The sequence below is a fragment of the Asparagus officinalis genome, chromosome 10, assembly GCF_001876935.1.
Source record: "Asparagus officinalis chromosome 10, Aspof.V1, whole genome shotgun sequence".
Classification (NCBI taxonomy): domain Eukaryota; kingdom Viridiplantae; phylum Streptophyta; class Magnoliopsida; order Asparagales; family Asparagaceae; genus Asparagus; species Asparagus officinalis.
The window spans coordinates 70,280,532-70,296,779 of NC_033803.1; the positions used below are offsets into that span (position 1 = coordinate 70,280,532).

The following is a 16,248-nucleotide window of genomic DNA, read 5'->3' on the forward strand; positions in this document are numbered from 1 at the left end:
GCCCAACGGTCGACCGCAGAGCACCTCGTGCTCGTGTTGCTTCTTCGTCGTCGAGTCAACTCCGTTAGCGCACACCTTCTCTGACCTTCAGAGCATGCAAATGGATCAGGTACGGATCGAATATGATCTATATTATACTTGCGTATATGCGTACTAATCATGGATACGGATTACAAATATGTAACGGTTTGATAAGAAAGTCCATATCAAACAAAAACAAAACTCAATATAGATACAGATTGCATGAGGAGATAAATATGGATAAATATCAGATGTGAGAAATTGATAGTTCACTAATGAGTTTAACGTGCCTACAAACTTAAAGTTAGGCCAAAACATCGATTTCAGATTCACCAATTTTAGGCCGAAATATTTTTTTTATCATCTAGCGAACTTAGATATTTGGATATCAGAACCCCGACCGAAAATTTATCCATACCATTCAATGTATGAATCCAGGCAGAAACTTTTTTAAAAGATTATATTTATATCTGATTGGATTGGATATAGACATATTGTAATGCCCCCGCCTCGGAATCCCGGAATCGGTACGCTATTAGATTTGATGGACTGGCCTCACAAACCACCATATGTCTTTTCAGCACATTTTGTCCTTACTCACATGCTCCCTAGAAAACTTCCCAAGGGGTCCACCCATCCTAGAATTTCTCCAGACCAAGCACGCTTAACTTTGAAGTTTATAAGAGTTGGGTTTCCGAAAAGAAGATGCATCTTGGTGGTATGAGTATTCCAATCAAATCTATCAATACTAATCACATCACCCTCTCAAGGGTTGGGGTATTACACATATTGTCAGATATTCATGTCATTCTGCATTTTCAAGAGAAATATATTATTTTGGGCTTACCAATTTGGACTAACAATTGCAAATGTCTCCCACCCCACAGTCTCACCCATCCACCGAACAATCCGGCCGTCGGCTAGACCCGCGTAAGGCCCATTACCTTCAACATCAAACTCAATGGACTCCGGCCCAAATACCTCATCGACGAATTCAAGCCTTCCAAACCTCAACCTGCTCTGGTTGTCTCTGGGCCATTGGGCCATAACCTCACTATACGGTGCGACATCATGCTTAACGGGCTGAAAGTTGAGCCCACTTAGCATGTTCAATCTAAATGGGTCCATAAAGATTAGACCCAAGATCAGGATCAGAGAGAAGAGGAGAGGGTGGGAGAGGATTGCATCATCCCTAAGTAGGGTTTTGCTCTTTTCCATTGAGAGAGGTTCAGGGCTTGTAAAGAGTGAGAAAGAATAGAAGGCAGCCACAAGGATTTGTAGACGGCTGTATGCATGAGATTTGGATGATGCATAAGATGTCGGTTAAGATTAGGTTACACCTTTTTTAGTTTCAATTCAGCTAAGGTTTTGGTTTGCTTCAGTTTGCATGCCTACCTCACACAACAGTCATAATTGAGCTGTGTTTTAATATTCAGTGATAAATAATTATCTATCCCTTGATTTTGGTAGATACTTGTGGTTAAAAATAGCTAAAAATTTTATTCAAGCAAATGCATATGCCAAAATCAACCAACTCATATGCAAGTAACCCTCAAGATTTGCACTACCGTGTATTGGACATAAAATTTAAGATAATATACCCTCTACAGATGCATGGAAACAGAACTTAGCATAGGAACAATGAAACAAACTTAGCATAAGATCCATGACAAGCGAATCACACGTAAAAAAGCAGCAAAATAGCAGGTGTCTCATTAAACATCAAGCAAATGTTGAAAAATTCAAAAGATATCTTAAACTTCTAAATTTCCTCAGAGTCTCCACTCAAAATGTTCACCTAGAGCAAATTAAGATACATAGCTAGAAAGTAAAATGAAACGCTCATGTCCTTGATCACTTCTTGTCTTCCTTCTCAGCTTCGGCAGCTCTCTTGAGCCTTGCTCCGTGGTGACGTTTGTTTGTCCTCTCCAAGCGAAGCTTCTGGTAAGCTCTGAAAGCCTTCATCTCTTCAGTCACCTTGACGAGACTGACAACCGGCTTCTCTCTGGTGATGGGCATGTAGTCACCCTGGACTTGGGTGGATGAAGCTAGCTCTTCAGCAGCAGAATCACCACTCTGCAATAACACAAGAACACCATTCAGCTTACAAACCCGCCAGCCCGCATCATTGAAAGATGAAATTGCAATCACAGCTTCAAGATCTAAAATCATTCAGGAATCTTCTATAGACAAAAGTTTTATGATGGAAAATCCTGTAAAGAACCCTCTAAGCAGATCGTATAGGAAGGAGAATAAACACAAACGGAGTACTGATTTTAAAGCTGGTCCTCGCGCTGATAGAGAATTCTAATTGATATTGCATATTAGATGTCGGATTTAAAATTGGTTGCGAGACAGACACCTGTCATGTTCTCCTTCCTCTCTGTATGAACTTCTACAGAGGGTATACAATTACATGCCTTTATGATGTGCATAACTGGAATGCAACGCTGAATAGACAACTAGTGTCAACTCCATTTTCAACAGATTGTGAGATATAAATTTGGCATATTTTGTTATGTCAAAAGCAGTGTACAGTACAGTCAAAATTAATCTTTACGGATATTTTGCTGAATGACTGGTTTTATTTTGGATGTGCTTACCTTGAATTTGCCAGGGCGCCTTGGGAAAATAACCAGCTTGGCCTTGTACTCTTTCAGCCTCTGCACATTAGCCTGAAGACCCTCAAGAGACCGGTTCTTCCTACGGTGATCCACAGCAATACCAACAGTAGGCGCCCATTTCTTGGGGATCCCAGCCATCTGCGAGCAAGTAAAAATTCTATGATGCAACATGCTTGACAGTAAGAAAGTATGGTGAATTAGCACTTAGATTATGTCAACAACATGATAAAAGGTTACATGTATCTAAAGTAAATAAGAAATAAAAGTTTTTTTTATCTATCAGGGCTTGCTACTGAGTAATGGTATGTACTGATGCCTTAATGGTCTCTATTAAATAATCAATGCTGATCATATTCAGCTGAATTGGCTATTTGATGCACATTAAACACTAAAGGTCAGGCGGTCTCTATAAAAAGTATTTGCAAGTGCCTCATAATCTCCAAAATGCTGTACGATTTTTTCTAAGAAAACGATGATTTCCAATTAATGAGATGCCATAAATGAACTATCCAACGGATAGTGACATGATCAGTCACAATATGAAACTAAAAAGAGTTCAGGCAATTTCGCCTAAAACACTATTTCTCATATAAAGATGCTACAAGTAAGGGTTACAAACATGCAACTTCAACTTCACCTTTAAAGCTACGGCAACTCGACACTAATTGCAAGGTTTACAAACATGCAACTTCAATTTCACCTTTAAAGCTACGGCAACTCGACACTAATTTGCAAGATACTAGCCATTATGACAACTTTTGGATATAATGTACTGCAATATTTTATAATTATAAATTTCAGATTCAAACCTTGAGTTCTTCAAGGGAAAAACCTCTGCCTGCCCTCGTCTTCATGTTATATTTCAGGGTTTGGCAGTGTACCACTGGACGGAGAGGTCCTGCTGTAGGCCTGGGGAAGATCTTGACAGCTTTCTTCTGGCGTGCTACATACCACTGGACGGAGAGGTCCTGCTGTAGGCCTGGGGAAGATCTTGACAGCTTTCTTCTGGCGTGCTACAAGCAAAGTGTAAAGCAAAGATTAGCATATGCCTGGGGAAGATCTTGACAGCTTTCTTCTGGCGTGCTACAAGCAAAGTGTAAAGCAAAGATTAGCATATATACTAAACTTAGTAAAAAAATGATACGGATTAATGAAGTTGGAAACTGAAAAGGAAGCCCAATGAAGTCTGTTTCATTAAAAAAGGACAAGAATCAGTACCGATTCTTCTCCTTGTTTTCCGAGCAGGTTGATCAAACCAAGTCTTCACATAATTCTGCCAATGCTTCTTAAAATGCCCATTAGGGATAACATTGTTATGCTTCACCATTTCTTACCTGATAACCAAAAACAAGAAAGTAACATACAAAATTCAGAACATGACCAGATAAGGGTATCACAGGATGAAATACAAATCGCAAAAAAGAATTGATGCTATATCCTGCTTGGACCTTTGTGTTTTTAGTTTAATCCCACATAGGGTATATTGAGAATATAGATAACATTTTACTAGTTGTTATATTGTATTTTAGGCAAAAGACCATGGGTTTACTCGCTTTTGCTTTTATCATATTATAATTTCTTTTATAATTGATTTTATTCTGATTTTGTTTGGATTTCACACAATATTATTGTCGACAGAATAATGTCATTGCAACCGCAGGATCCAGGTCTACACGATATTCATGTTGTTGTAACTGCAAGATTAAGTTTAATTGTTTTGCTAAAGGCCTACGACAGCAATAAAATAGATCAACCATCGTTTTGAGAAACCCTATTGCAAGTTTATATCCGAGAATTTCCTAATAAACCCAAAACATTGTCAAGTGCCAAATGCTACCCACAACTGAATCGGTCAAAATCCTTACTTTCTTTACAGATATCGCGGAAACCAGAAGAACTCCATCAAAGCACAAGAATCTCTACGCACAGTATTTGCCGTTGCAGATTATATTACGCAAAATCTAGAGTTCTCAAAAGCTTACAGAAACAATATTTTCAGATATTGCTTTCTCATTTCAAACTAATCACAAAAAAAATTAAAATCATTATTTCAGTACTGCTCGCATTCCTCAAAATGTTAACAAACTTCATCTGAGATTGATAGCCTACACAAAATTACGTGATTAATTCAGCATAAAATATGAAATGGGCACATGAACTGATTCCAGTACCAAATAAAAACAGGAAAAATTTGTACCCATCAGTTCAAAATTTCTAAAGATAATCACATATTGTTAGGTAAACGAATGGATCTACACACGAGAAAAAAATCGAAACCTAGAAATCAAAAGCTAGGGTTTTGAAAAGCGAAGGGTTAAAGGGGAAAAAGGAGCGACCTTTGGGGGCGACCGCAGAGATAGAAACCCTAAATCTTCAGCCGAGGGAAGTTTGGGAGTGGCTGCAGAGATTTATATCGCTGTGAATGAATCTTGACCGTTCGATGTGTGAATGAATCCTGTCCGTTCGATGTTGGCTGGGAAATTTTACTTGACCGCCCTTATGTTTTATTGTATTGCAGACTTACGTCCACTGCCAAACTTCGCTTTCATGAGTAGCACCATGAGCTTATTAAAAAAGTATTTTATTTATTTTTAACCGCATTTTTATAGCTAAACTCTTGTAAATAAGTGAATTGATGAAATTGATTTTTTTAAATAACTATGAATGTCAAGATTTATGAGGCGTTTTAATTATAAAATTCTAAGATTTAATTGATTTTAGAATGGTGCTTTAAAAGTAGGTGTCTAGTCCAATTTGGATTCCGCCAAGGTCTCGATGACACCTAGGTTGCTTGCCTAGATTTTTTTGTCATGATTTTCTCTGTTGCAACTTTCACATTCTCCAACCTCTCTGAACTTCTCAGGACTTCCCCACTAACTTTGAACACTACCTCCATCCATCTTCCCCACTTTCAAAAAGTCATGATTTTCTCTGTTGTAACTTTCACATTCTCCAACCTCTCTAAACTTCTCAGAACTTCCCCACTAACTATGAACACTACCTCCATCTTCCCCACTTTCAAAGAGCCTCGTCTACCATCCCTTCAACAAACACAATTCATACAAGGTGCTAATCTTACACTTAGATGCTAGGGTCGGTAAGGAATTTAGTAATACCTAGCGTTTTCTGTAACTTTAATATTCTTTATCAATTATTGTAAATAAAAAATAAGAAAAATAGGAAAACCACATAAGGTCATCTAGGCTCAAACCTCTAGGAGTAGAGTATGGTGCCTACGTCACCTAGCGTATTCTATAATCTTGTTTCTGAGTATTCTAAGTTTCTGACTCAATGTTGAAGGCTAGATGATCATTTTAATAAAACGGGTATTTTTGATATTAGTCCCTTAAACCATTAGTATTTTTGTTTTTATAAACCTCCCAAATCTTCCTATATTGATATTAGTCCATCACTTTGCATAAATAAATTGATAATAGTCCATGTGGTTACTTGGGGTTTAAAATGCTACGGAATATTCTATTATATTTAACTCTTTTTTTGGAATGGCAATTATACCCAAACCCCCACATGTTTATTCAAAAATTCAAATCTTCATATAAAATCTTTCCCGACATCGTCGGCTTCGTCACCAACGGAGAGCTCGGCTGAGCTCCGGGCAGGACTTCCCACCGGGTTTTCAAATAAGCAGGAGAATCGAAGCTCTGATGGGATTGTGCTCATGGGTTCTTCAGCAGGCCAAATTCTGCAAATTTTATTTTATTTTATTTTGTGATTTTTTCTATTAAAAATTGAGTTTTTGGGGACGTGTGTTTTTGTTGTTTCCCCCCTCTCTTTCTCAATTTAATGTATTTTATGCCCTGTTTGGATGGAGGGTAGAGAGGGGGAGGGGAAGAGAAATGAGGCTTTCACCTTGTTTGGGAGTTTTTTTTAAGGAGGGTAGAGAGGAGGAAGGAAGGGGAAAGGAGGGTAAAATTGCTTGGTTTTCTTTCCTCCCCGATTTGGGCGGTAGAGGAGGGTAAAGGAGGGTAAATGGGTGTAATGACATTCTTACCCCCATCAAAACAAATAAAAGGGCTGATATGTTATTAGTATAAAGTCATTTATGTAAATTTACATATATTTACTTCCTTTCACCTTCATTCACCTTACTCAACTCCCAAACAACATATTACAATTCTCTTCCCTTTCCTTCCCTTTCCTTCCCGTTGTTTAGCTTTCCTTCTCTTCCCTTAGTAAACTCCCAAACACACCATTAACCTTGGTTCTTTTAGGGCATCTCCAACAGCTTCTCTAAAATTTCCTCAAAAATGAGGAAGCAAAAATCATATTCTCTAAATTATTTTTACACCAACTCCAACAGCTTCCCCATTTTAAAGAATCCCTTTTTTCCTCCAAAAATTTGGAGAATGCTGCAGATTTGCGGAAGCTTTCTCATTTTTTCTCCCACATCCATATTTTGGGGAATGAGATGGAGAATCTGTTGGACCAAAAACCTAACTATATTCTCTAAAAGTGGGAAATGGGGAAGCTGTTGGAGATGCTCTTAGTTGTTTATATCTAGAGATGTGATATTTGGATGATACGATGATTTGGACGTCTTTTTCTAATAATATAGAGAAATTGGGTGCTATTTCATGTTAGAGTTTTTGAGTATATTTTAAAATTAGGTGTTATTTTTAGTCCCAAATAGGAAAATGAGAAAGAGTTTGGAGTGTTTAAATGTGTTAACTCTTTCTTAGTATGCTAAATGGGCCTAGGAATATTAGAAATGTTCTCTTTCATCTTTAAGACTTATTTTCAGTTTCATATTAGTAATCTTGCTACTATTCTCTTTCATCTTTAAAGCTTGTTTTCAGTCTCATATTAGAAATCTTGCTACTACTGCTGCTAGGTCTCTACCTGATATTTTTAGAATCGAACCATCTAATGGAACTCACTTCAAAAGATGGCAAGTAAGGATTTTTTTTTCTACTAAGGCCCCGTTTGGTAAAGGGTTAAAATGTACATGGATTAAGGAGAATGATTAACATAGTTAACCTATTTAATAATCCGAAAGACTAAATTATTAACTCATTATATAAATTTTATTTTAGCCATTGTGATCATTTTTAGTGTTTGGGAATAACAAGAATTTTGACTATTTTCTTTATAATTAGAATGGTTAACTCTTAATTATTCTAAATAGGAATATTAGTAAACCCCTTATTTTGAAGGGTTAACTCATTTTAATCCCTCTAGAGGGGTTAGCTTAATCCTTCTATATTTTTTATGTTTGGCAAATTATGATGGGTTAACTCACTTTAACCTTTATATAGATTTTTTGTGTTTGGCAGGTTAAGAATGGGTTAAATCTCCTTAGCCCCTCACTTATCTCTTCGCCAAACGGTACCTTAATGTAACTGGCTATACTTTTAACTCATCCTAAACATGAAAAAAGAAAAATGACATCCAGAATTGGGACAATGCTGATAAAATTTATAGACAAACTACCTTGAGCACCTTAAGTAATTAGGTGTTTTATATTTATTGTCCTTACAAGATCGCAACTGAAATTTGAGAAAGTTTTAATAAGAAATATGTTATTGAAGATGCTGGAACTCAAATTTTGTTATAGGAAACATTATTAGCTTTGTCATGTCTGAAGAAAAAGGCATATCATCTCAAACCCATGAAGACTATGTTTTAATTGATGATCTTGAAAATATAAACATCACCCTACTCGAAGCTTTTTTTGCTTAATTTCTTTCCTTCTATGTTCATTTTCCCAATTATGGATGTGAATTATTGCATCTTGAAAATGTAAACAAAGGAGCCTTCACTTCCTACTCCTCTATTGGCAATGGCGGACAAGTGTTCATGGGCGATTCAAGGCCCTCGCCTGTTGTGGATAAGAGAAAGGTACTTCTCGAGCTCACTTCCAGGAAGTTCTTTTCTCTTATAGATGTGCTTCATGTTTGCTCTTAAAAAAGAAGTTGAAATTATGTTTGACTTTTACGTATCGGTCCCTTACATTATTCATATTCTTAAACTGCTCCTTTATAATTTGTTAATCCAGTCAAATTAACAATTTTTTTTATTTTAATGAATATATGTCAAATAACTCATACAGTCAATAATATTATAATAAGGATAAGCAATTACAAGATTATCAGGAGATGCACGCTAGCTATTTGATTTTAACGTCTTAAATGAACTCTCTCTCTCTCTCTCTCTCTCTCTTGCTTATACTTGCTTAAACTGAGGAGATAGGATCATCTCGCTCCGCCATATTTTTTTTTTGTTCACTCGATTCATTCTTTCATTCGTTTATATATACTACAATCCATGCGTGCGTTAATGATTGTAGGTACATTTCAAGCTTCTGCTGATACTTTTGCGGCGTAGATTGTTTGATAAAATGCTATTTCTTCGTGCAGTTCAGTTGTTCAAAAAAAAATTCCTGATTGAACTAGTCAGTTTTATTTCTCAGGAGGTTCTTCGGATGGCGAGCTTTCCGCAGCACAGAAGTTCCCCAAGCAAGCTATAATCCCTTGTAGACTCATTTTATGTATGTTCCCTTAGTCACAACTGTTGTTATATCATTATTATTTTTAATATAAAACTGTTGCTAAATTATTAGTTGCTGAATTATCACGAATAATTGGTAGTCTACTGTGAAATCACATTTATATACTACGTACAATCCATTTTCTCATTTACCTTTGCTTGTTTGATTCAGTGCAGTTGGCCTAAAGAGTGAAAATTGTTAGCCTACTTTCTATCTGAGCTATTAGTAATATTGTCAAAGAAATTTATTTTAAAAACAAAGGGATGCACATTCTGTCACGTGTTTCGGCTGAATTTCAGTTTTTTTTCTGGGGGTAAATAAATGGAGTTTGCATGACCACTTGTGAATTTTTTTTTTTACCATAGCCAAAGTCTGAAATATTTATTTCTTTTGCTGGAAATTCAGGAAAAGACTATGATTTGCACTTACACACTCTTTGGACTTGCTCGGTTGCATAATGGCTCCCCGTCTTAAGATGTGTGTTTTTTCGCATGCACTTGATTCTAACTCCGAATGCGTGCTTCTACATGTATATTTCTCAACCAACCAAAGTGATTTTGATATTTCACAAATGTTGAACTTGGTAGGTTAAGCGTCTTGCCTTAGCTGTGTGTGAAGTGGCTCGTTTTTTTTTTGACCGATAAAACTAATGTGAGTTGTATTTTAACACACCTGAAGTTTCCTAACGTCTCTCTTTTCCTTCGTATCAGTGACAGTACTGTCGACACCAACGATGATCTGTCCGTTGGTGAGGTTGAGTGTTCCTTGCAAAATACAACTTTGTATGTTTGTTTTCATTTAGATGAATGAAGCAAAATTGGTGTTGGGATTGTCGTGGACTCGCACTTCATCTCTGCAGTGAAGAACACCTTGACATAGTGTTTTGGCTTTCCTCCCACTTATGAAAGCATTAACTGTCGGATTTTTGTTTTAGGGAGGTTCCAACTATTTCTTCGTCGCAGTTTCCTTAGTTTTCCCCCCTATCTTGATCTTCGGTTTCACCTGCTCAGCTTTTGCTTCATAAACCTTACTAGGTGAAATCATATGAACCTTTTTAGTAACTGAAGTATGTCTTATTAAACAGCAAAAGGAAAAGTCTTGATAATCAAAGTCCTTAGATACTTGAAAATATTAAGTGAATCACGTGCGGCCAGCTGATCCAATTGCTACTAGGAATGGACATATCAGTTCCAAAATTTGCAGGAGGTTCATCGATAAGCTTTGAAGTAAACTTTTACTGAAAGTTACCCTTTAACCACAGTTAGTTTTTTTGAGAATAACATTCTTTGATGAAATAAAATGCTGGTTCTAGTGGCCAAAATTTGTCTCTTGCTACCATTTTCTCTTATTTGTGCAGGAAGAGAACGAGACGGCTTATGTTTATAAGCGCAGGAGGTTTCCATATCCCGGTGACAAGGAGGCAGTCGAGGAGTTCATTGCAAGTGGAGATATATACTTGGTTTTGTAAAGTATGACTGAAATGGTTTCATCGACGCCGTGAAGGACTCCGAGAACTTCCAGAAGCGATTGTGGTCCAAGAAATTTGATCAGGAACCACAGAAGCTATGGTTTCGTACGAGGGACGAGGTCATTCTGTAGAATGAGTTTTTCAGTGTTGAAAATTGATGTAAATAAAGCAACTCATGGTCTTCAAGTTCTTCTGTAACCTTCTTGTTACTTCTTTGCTTTTGTGTTGTTGACATGGTGCCTGGTTTAAATTGTGTAAATGTCGGTTCAAATTGTTCTGTATGCGTTGTGGCTTTAAAGCGCGACGAGCTTTGTTTTCAGTAAGTGTTGAATTCCAGCTAGGTGTTGAATCTGTGATGGAGTGTTACAAATTAGTGCAACTTACTCAGTCTTTTACTGTTATTTATTTGCTGTTACAGAATTGATTTTTCTGCTCCTCCTTTTCTGGTATAAAATTAGTCAATAATGAGCTGTAATGCTAGAAATTTCTACACAAGTCTGGTAGGATTTTTATGCTTCTTTTTAGGAGAAATTAGTTATATCTGAGCTTATATATACTCAGATCTGCTGCTGTATTTTTTAAGTCAAGCTTCAATAAAAACAAATATTTCAGTTCATTCTCCAGAAATCATTCTACTTCTCTGCTTATTAAGAATTTTCCATTTTGTTATATGGTATCAGAGCCTGGTTCAGGTTCTTCACTGTTTTCACCTTTCTTTTATTAACAGGAAACTTCTTATTCCATAGTATGGAGCTAGTCACCGTGGGAAGTAGTTCTAACACATAAAATGGTGTTGAAAAACTTGTAGGGACAAACTACAAGTATGGGAGAATGTGTATGGAAGCTTATCTTCAAGGTCAAGACTTGTGGGAATTAGTAGCTGGTTCAGACACAGAAATTCCAGCTGATACTCCTGATAATTGTGAGCCACGAAGAAAATGGAAGATCAAATGTGGGAAGGCTGTTGGATGCAGAGTCACGCCCATCGCCGCGGAAGCGATATCACCTGAGAGAGAGCCCTGGCTATTGTTGTCACAAAAGCACAAGTCAACTTCTATATTCTTGTTTCTCAAAAGAAACTAGAATAGATAGTGAAATTCTTATTTCTCAAAGGAAACAAGAATCGAAAGTGATATATTTCATCAATGTGAAATATACACTCTTCCTCTCATCAGTTCTAAGACTGAAATATCGAGGGAACCTACAAGCTATGACAACTCACAGATAATACAAATACAAACACGAGATTTACGTGGTTCGGCTAACTAGCCTACGTCCACGGGAGGGGGTTTCACTATGAAGAAAAATACCAAACTTATACAAGTTCTCTCTTCCTCTCTTTCTTTTCTCTCAAAAGAACAACCCACTTATTTTTCCCCACACTCAATCACTACACAACTACCTCCTATTTATAGGAGAAAGAACCCGAAGTAGCAGGCGGGCAGAATGCGCGGGAACGAAAAAACTCGGCGCGGGAAAAGAGCTTGCGTGGGTTGGCAGGCAACGTGGGCGTTGGGCTCGATGCGGGCGCGGAGCAGCGCGCGTGGGCGGCGGCACGGACACGAGCTGCTTGCTCGTGGGTGGGCTGGCATTTGCGTGCGCGCGCACGAAAGGAAGGGGAGCGCCATCACGAGCCCACGTGCGTGGGCCCCTCCTCGTTCCCACGATCACAATTCTCCACCTCGTACATCATTTGATAAACCTCAAATTATGAACGAACACCAGAAGAACCCCACGAACTCCACCAAAGAGATCCAGGCCATACCAGGCCAAACCAGCTACGCCACTATATCGCGGCTGCCTACGTACCCTCCACCGGGATCAAGATAACTGTAGTTCTGCTATTATTCTCCAACATAGTCTCCACCTCACCTCCATCATCGCCCCGAAGGGCCATGCCCTCTTAGGCATATCAACACGGGCTGATATGAAGCAAGTCCAAGCAATGCTGGAACTTGCTGCCTGTCACCACCTTGGTTAACATGTCTGCGGGATTCTCATTCGTATGCACCTTCATGAGAGAAATATATCCTTCCTCTATGACATCCCGCACAAAATGATATCTGACGTCGATATGCTTGGTACGAGCATGGTGAACTTGATTCTTCGCCAAATGAATCACACTTTGACTGTCGCACCATAAGTTCACGCTTTCCTGCTCGATTCCCAAATCGTCTAGAAGACCCCACAGCCACAATGCTTCCTTCACTCCCTCCGCCATAGCCATGTACTCGGCCTCTGTTGTAGAAAGTGCCACTGTAGCCTGCAACATTGATCGCCAACTAACTGGAGCTCCATGTATCTTGAATACATACCCAGTAGTAGATCGTCATCTATCTAAATCGCCCGCATAATCTGAGTCCACATACCCGTCGACCTGACATGTATCTCCACCAAAACATAGATCCGTATCCGCGGTACCTTTCAAGTACCTCAAGACCCATTTCACCGCTTCCCAGTGCGCCTTTCCCGGATTCGCCATGAATCTGCTGACCACACTAACCGCCTGTGAAATATCAGGGCGTATACACACCATAGCGTACATCAAACTACCAACTGCACTAGCATAAGGAACACGCTCCATGTGTGTCTTATCTTCCGCTGTAGTGGGAGATTGTTTACCTGAAAGCCTGAAGTGTGGAGCCAATGAAGTCACCACCGACTTTGCACTTTGCATCCCGAACCTCGCGATCACCCGCTCTATGTAGCCTTTCTGACTCAAGAACAATCGCCGATTCGCCCGCTCTCTTCTAATCTCCATACTCAGTATTTTCCTAGCAGCGCCCATGTCCTTCATCTCGAACTCATTGCTAAGTTGAGATTTCAGCTTATCTATCTCCACCTTGTTCTTCGATGCAATAAACATGTCATCCACATACAACAGGAGATAGATATAATCACCTCCACGAAGCTTTCGAATGTAAACACAACAATCATAGTCGCTTCGGGAAAACCCATGCTTCAGCATGAAAGAGTCAAAACGCTTGTACCACTGCCGAGGAGATTGCTTCAATCCATAGAGTGACTTTCTCAAGCGGCATACATGATGCTCATTATCCTCAACCTTGTAGCCCTCAGGTTGATGCATATAGATCTCTTCATCCAAGTCTCCGTGCAAGAAGGTTGTCTTGACATCGAGTTATTCCAGCTCAACATTACCATGAGCAACAATACTCAATAGCACCCGAATAGAAGTGTGTTTCACCACCGGAGAAAATATCTCATTGTAATCCACACCCTCTCTTTGTGCAAACCCCTTAGCCACTAGCCTCGCCTTGTACCTCGTTCCACCGAGCTCTGAAGGATCTTCCTTTCTTTTATACAGCCACTTACAACCTATAGCTTTCTTTCCTATGGGCAATGGGACCACCTCTCATGTTTGGTTCTTCCGGAGAGATTCCATCTCCTCCTCCATCGTAGCCAACCAACTCTCACTATTCTTGTCTCGAATAGCTTCCTTGAAGGAGACCGGCTCATCTTCCTCCACCGAGAGTGCATACTCAACCAAATTAACATGCCCATAGTGCTTCAGGGGTTGATCCTCGCCTTGGCCTAGTGGAAGCCAAGCTATCCTCGAGCTGATGTTGTTGTAGTGCATGTGTATTCTCTTGCTGAACCTCTTCCTGCTCAAGCTCATCATCTTCCTGATTTTCCACTTGAACAGGACTAGAACCTGGTTGGTCTTTAGGTTCTATCTCAATAACCTGGGACTTGGAAGTCCCAACAGTATCAACACCACCATCTTTGGGCACCCTAGCAATCATGGACTTCTCATCAAATGTAACGTCTCTGCTGATCACGAACTTCGAATCTTCTGTACACCAAAGGCGGTAGCCTTTTACGCCCTTTGCATATCCCAAGAAAATTACCTTCTTGGCCTTCGCGTCAAGCTTTCTCTCGTTGACGTGATAGTAGGCGGTACAACCGAAAATTCGGAGCCTCTCATAATCTGCATGCTCCCCTGACCACACCCGATAGGGTGTGTCACCGTCCAATGTCGAATGTGGAGATCGATTCACAATATAGCAAGCTGTAGCAATCGACTCTGCCCACCATTCTTTGCCCAAACCAGCATATGATCGCATACTCACTGCTTTCTCCCATAGTGTTCGGTTCAATCTTTCCGCGACCCTATTTTGTTGTGGTGTAGATCTAACTGTCCAGTGTTTAGCAATGCCCTCCTGATCACAGAACTCCTTGAAGGCACCGTCTGTGTACGCTGTACCGTTGTCAGATCTCAGCGTCTTCAATTTCTTTCCCGTCTTGTTCTCAACCATCGCCTTCCACTTCTTGAATGTCTCAAATGCCTCATTCTTATGCTTCAGGAAATAAACCCAAGCATACCTCGAATGATCATCTATGAATGAGACAAAATATTTAGAACCACCCTTGGAAGTTGTCGAAGCCGGACCCCAAACATCCGTGTGCACATAATCTAGTATCCCTCCGCTCTTGTGATTGCTTCTCAGGAATTGAACCCTGTGCGCCTTTCCATACACACAGTCCTCGCAAAAATCCATGCAAGGCTTCTTCAGATTCTTCAGCAAACCCTCCTTACCAAGCAGATCCAGCCCCTTCTCTAACATGTGCCCAACCCGCCTATGTCATAACCGTGTGTGCTCACATGGGTCTCCACCACTTCCTTCAGCTCCAACTGCTGCATCTCCCGTCACCGTCGTACCCGAGAGAGTATATAGATTACCATGACGAACACCCTTCATCACTGTTAAGGAACCCCGAATAACCCTCTTTACTCCGTTCTCTGTTACAATCTTGCAATCCCCGGAGTCCAAAGCTCCGACTGAGATGAGATTCTTCCGCAAGCCAGGAACGTGTCGTACGTCCGTCAGGGTTCGAACCACTCCATCATGCATCTTGATTTTGATATCACCTAGCCCCACCGTTTTACAAGCATGGTTGTTCCCCATCAATACGGTTCCACCATCAATGCTCCTGTAGGTAGTAAACCGCTTCCTGTTTGGACACATGTGGTAAGAGCAACCAGAATCAAGAATCCACTTCCCGGAGGTATCCCCGCCATCTGTGACGACATAACATTCCTTATCGCTCTCATCCTCTGAAGCGTAGCTCGCCTCTTCCTTGCCTTCTCGTCTTTCAGTCTTGTTGTTGTTTTTTTTCTCACCTACTCTCTTGTTAGGACAATCGACCTTGAAATGCCCAACTTCACCGCATTTGAAACACGCTCGTCCCGCAAGAGGTCTCGATTTAGATCTAGACTTTCCTCCCTTGCCTTTTCCTCGCTCATTGCCTCTTCCTCTGGCAAACAGTCCCTGCGCTTGTTCTTTGTTACCACCAGTAGCCATATCACTAGTTGTAATTTTTCGAAGGTCATCCGCTAGAAGTGTTGTTCTAGTCTCACCCATCGACAAAGTATCACCCACAAGCATCAGTGTTTGCACCAGGTTTTCATAAGACTTTGGCAGAGATAGAAGTAGTAGAAGCACCTGATCCTCGTCTTCCACTGTCACCTTAATGTCTTTCAAATCCGATATGATCCTATCGAACTTGTTGATGTACTCCCGAATTGACGAGTCCTCCTCCATCTTGCAAGTATACAATTTGGATTTCAAATAGATCCGGTTCGTTAGTCTCTTCGTCATGAAGGT

The 16,248-nt window shown here is 39.8% G+C and overlaps 2 protein-coding genes across 3 annotated transcripts in view; both read right to left on the minus strand.

Moving 5' to 3' along the window:
* LOC109825110 (protein STRICTOSIDINE SYNTHASE-LIKE 13-like) overlaps positions 1-1,253 on the minus strand; it is a 3,235-nt gene extending 1,982 nt beyond the window's left edge. The window contains 2 exon segments of the mRNA XM_020391842.1: positions 2-85; positions 869-1,253. Of these exon segments, the coding sequence (XP_020247431.1) occupies positions 2-85; positions 869-1,239 (455 nt within the window). The 5' untranslated portion in view covers positions 1,240-1,253.
* On the minus strand, positions 1,682-5,084 carry LOC109825233 (60S ribosomal protein L13-1-like). Of its 2 annotated transcripts, XM_020392026.1 has the most exons (6): positions 4,982-5,084; positions 3,864-3,979; positions 3,597-3,658; positions 3,455-3,526; positions 2,625-2,783; positions 1,682-2,097 (listed from the first exon to the last, which is right to left on the minus strand). In XM_020392026.1, the coding sequence occupies exons 2-6, from the start codon at positions 3,970-3,972 to the stop codon at positions 1,876-1,878; spliced, it is 624 nt and encodes a 207-aa protein (XP_020247615.1). In that variant the 5' UTR covers positions 3,973-3,979; positions 4,982-5,084; the 3' UTR covers positions 1,682-1,875. The 2 variants fall into 2 exon arrangements, with proteins under 2 accessions (XP_020247615.1, XP_020247616.1); XM_020392027.1 differs by lacking the exon at positions 3,597-3,658 and having other exon boundaries at positions 3,455-3,588.

Bases quoted from the DNA above. Each gene is read 5' to 3' on its own strand.
- LOC109825233 (XM_020392027.1), bottom strand. From the start codon at position 3,972: ATGGTGAAGCATAACAATGTTATCCCTAATGGGCATTTTAAGAAGCAT. The intron at 2,784-3,454 runs GTTTGAATCTGA...ACTTGCTCGCAG, and splicing joins TTTCCCTTGAAGAACTCAAG to ATGGCTGGGATCCCCAAGAA. The intron at 2,098-2,624 runs GTAAGCACATCC...GTGTTATTGCAG, and splicing joins GGCGCCCTGGCAAATTCAAG to AGTGGTGATTCTGCTGCTGA.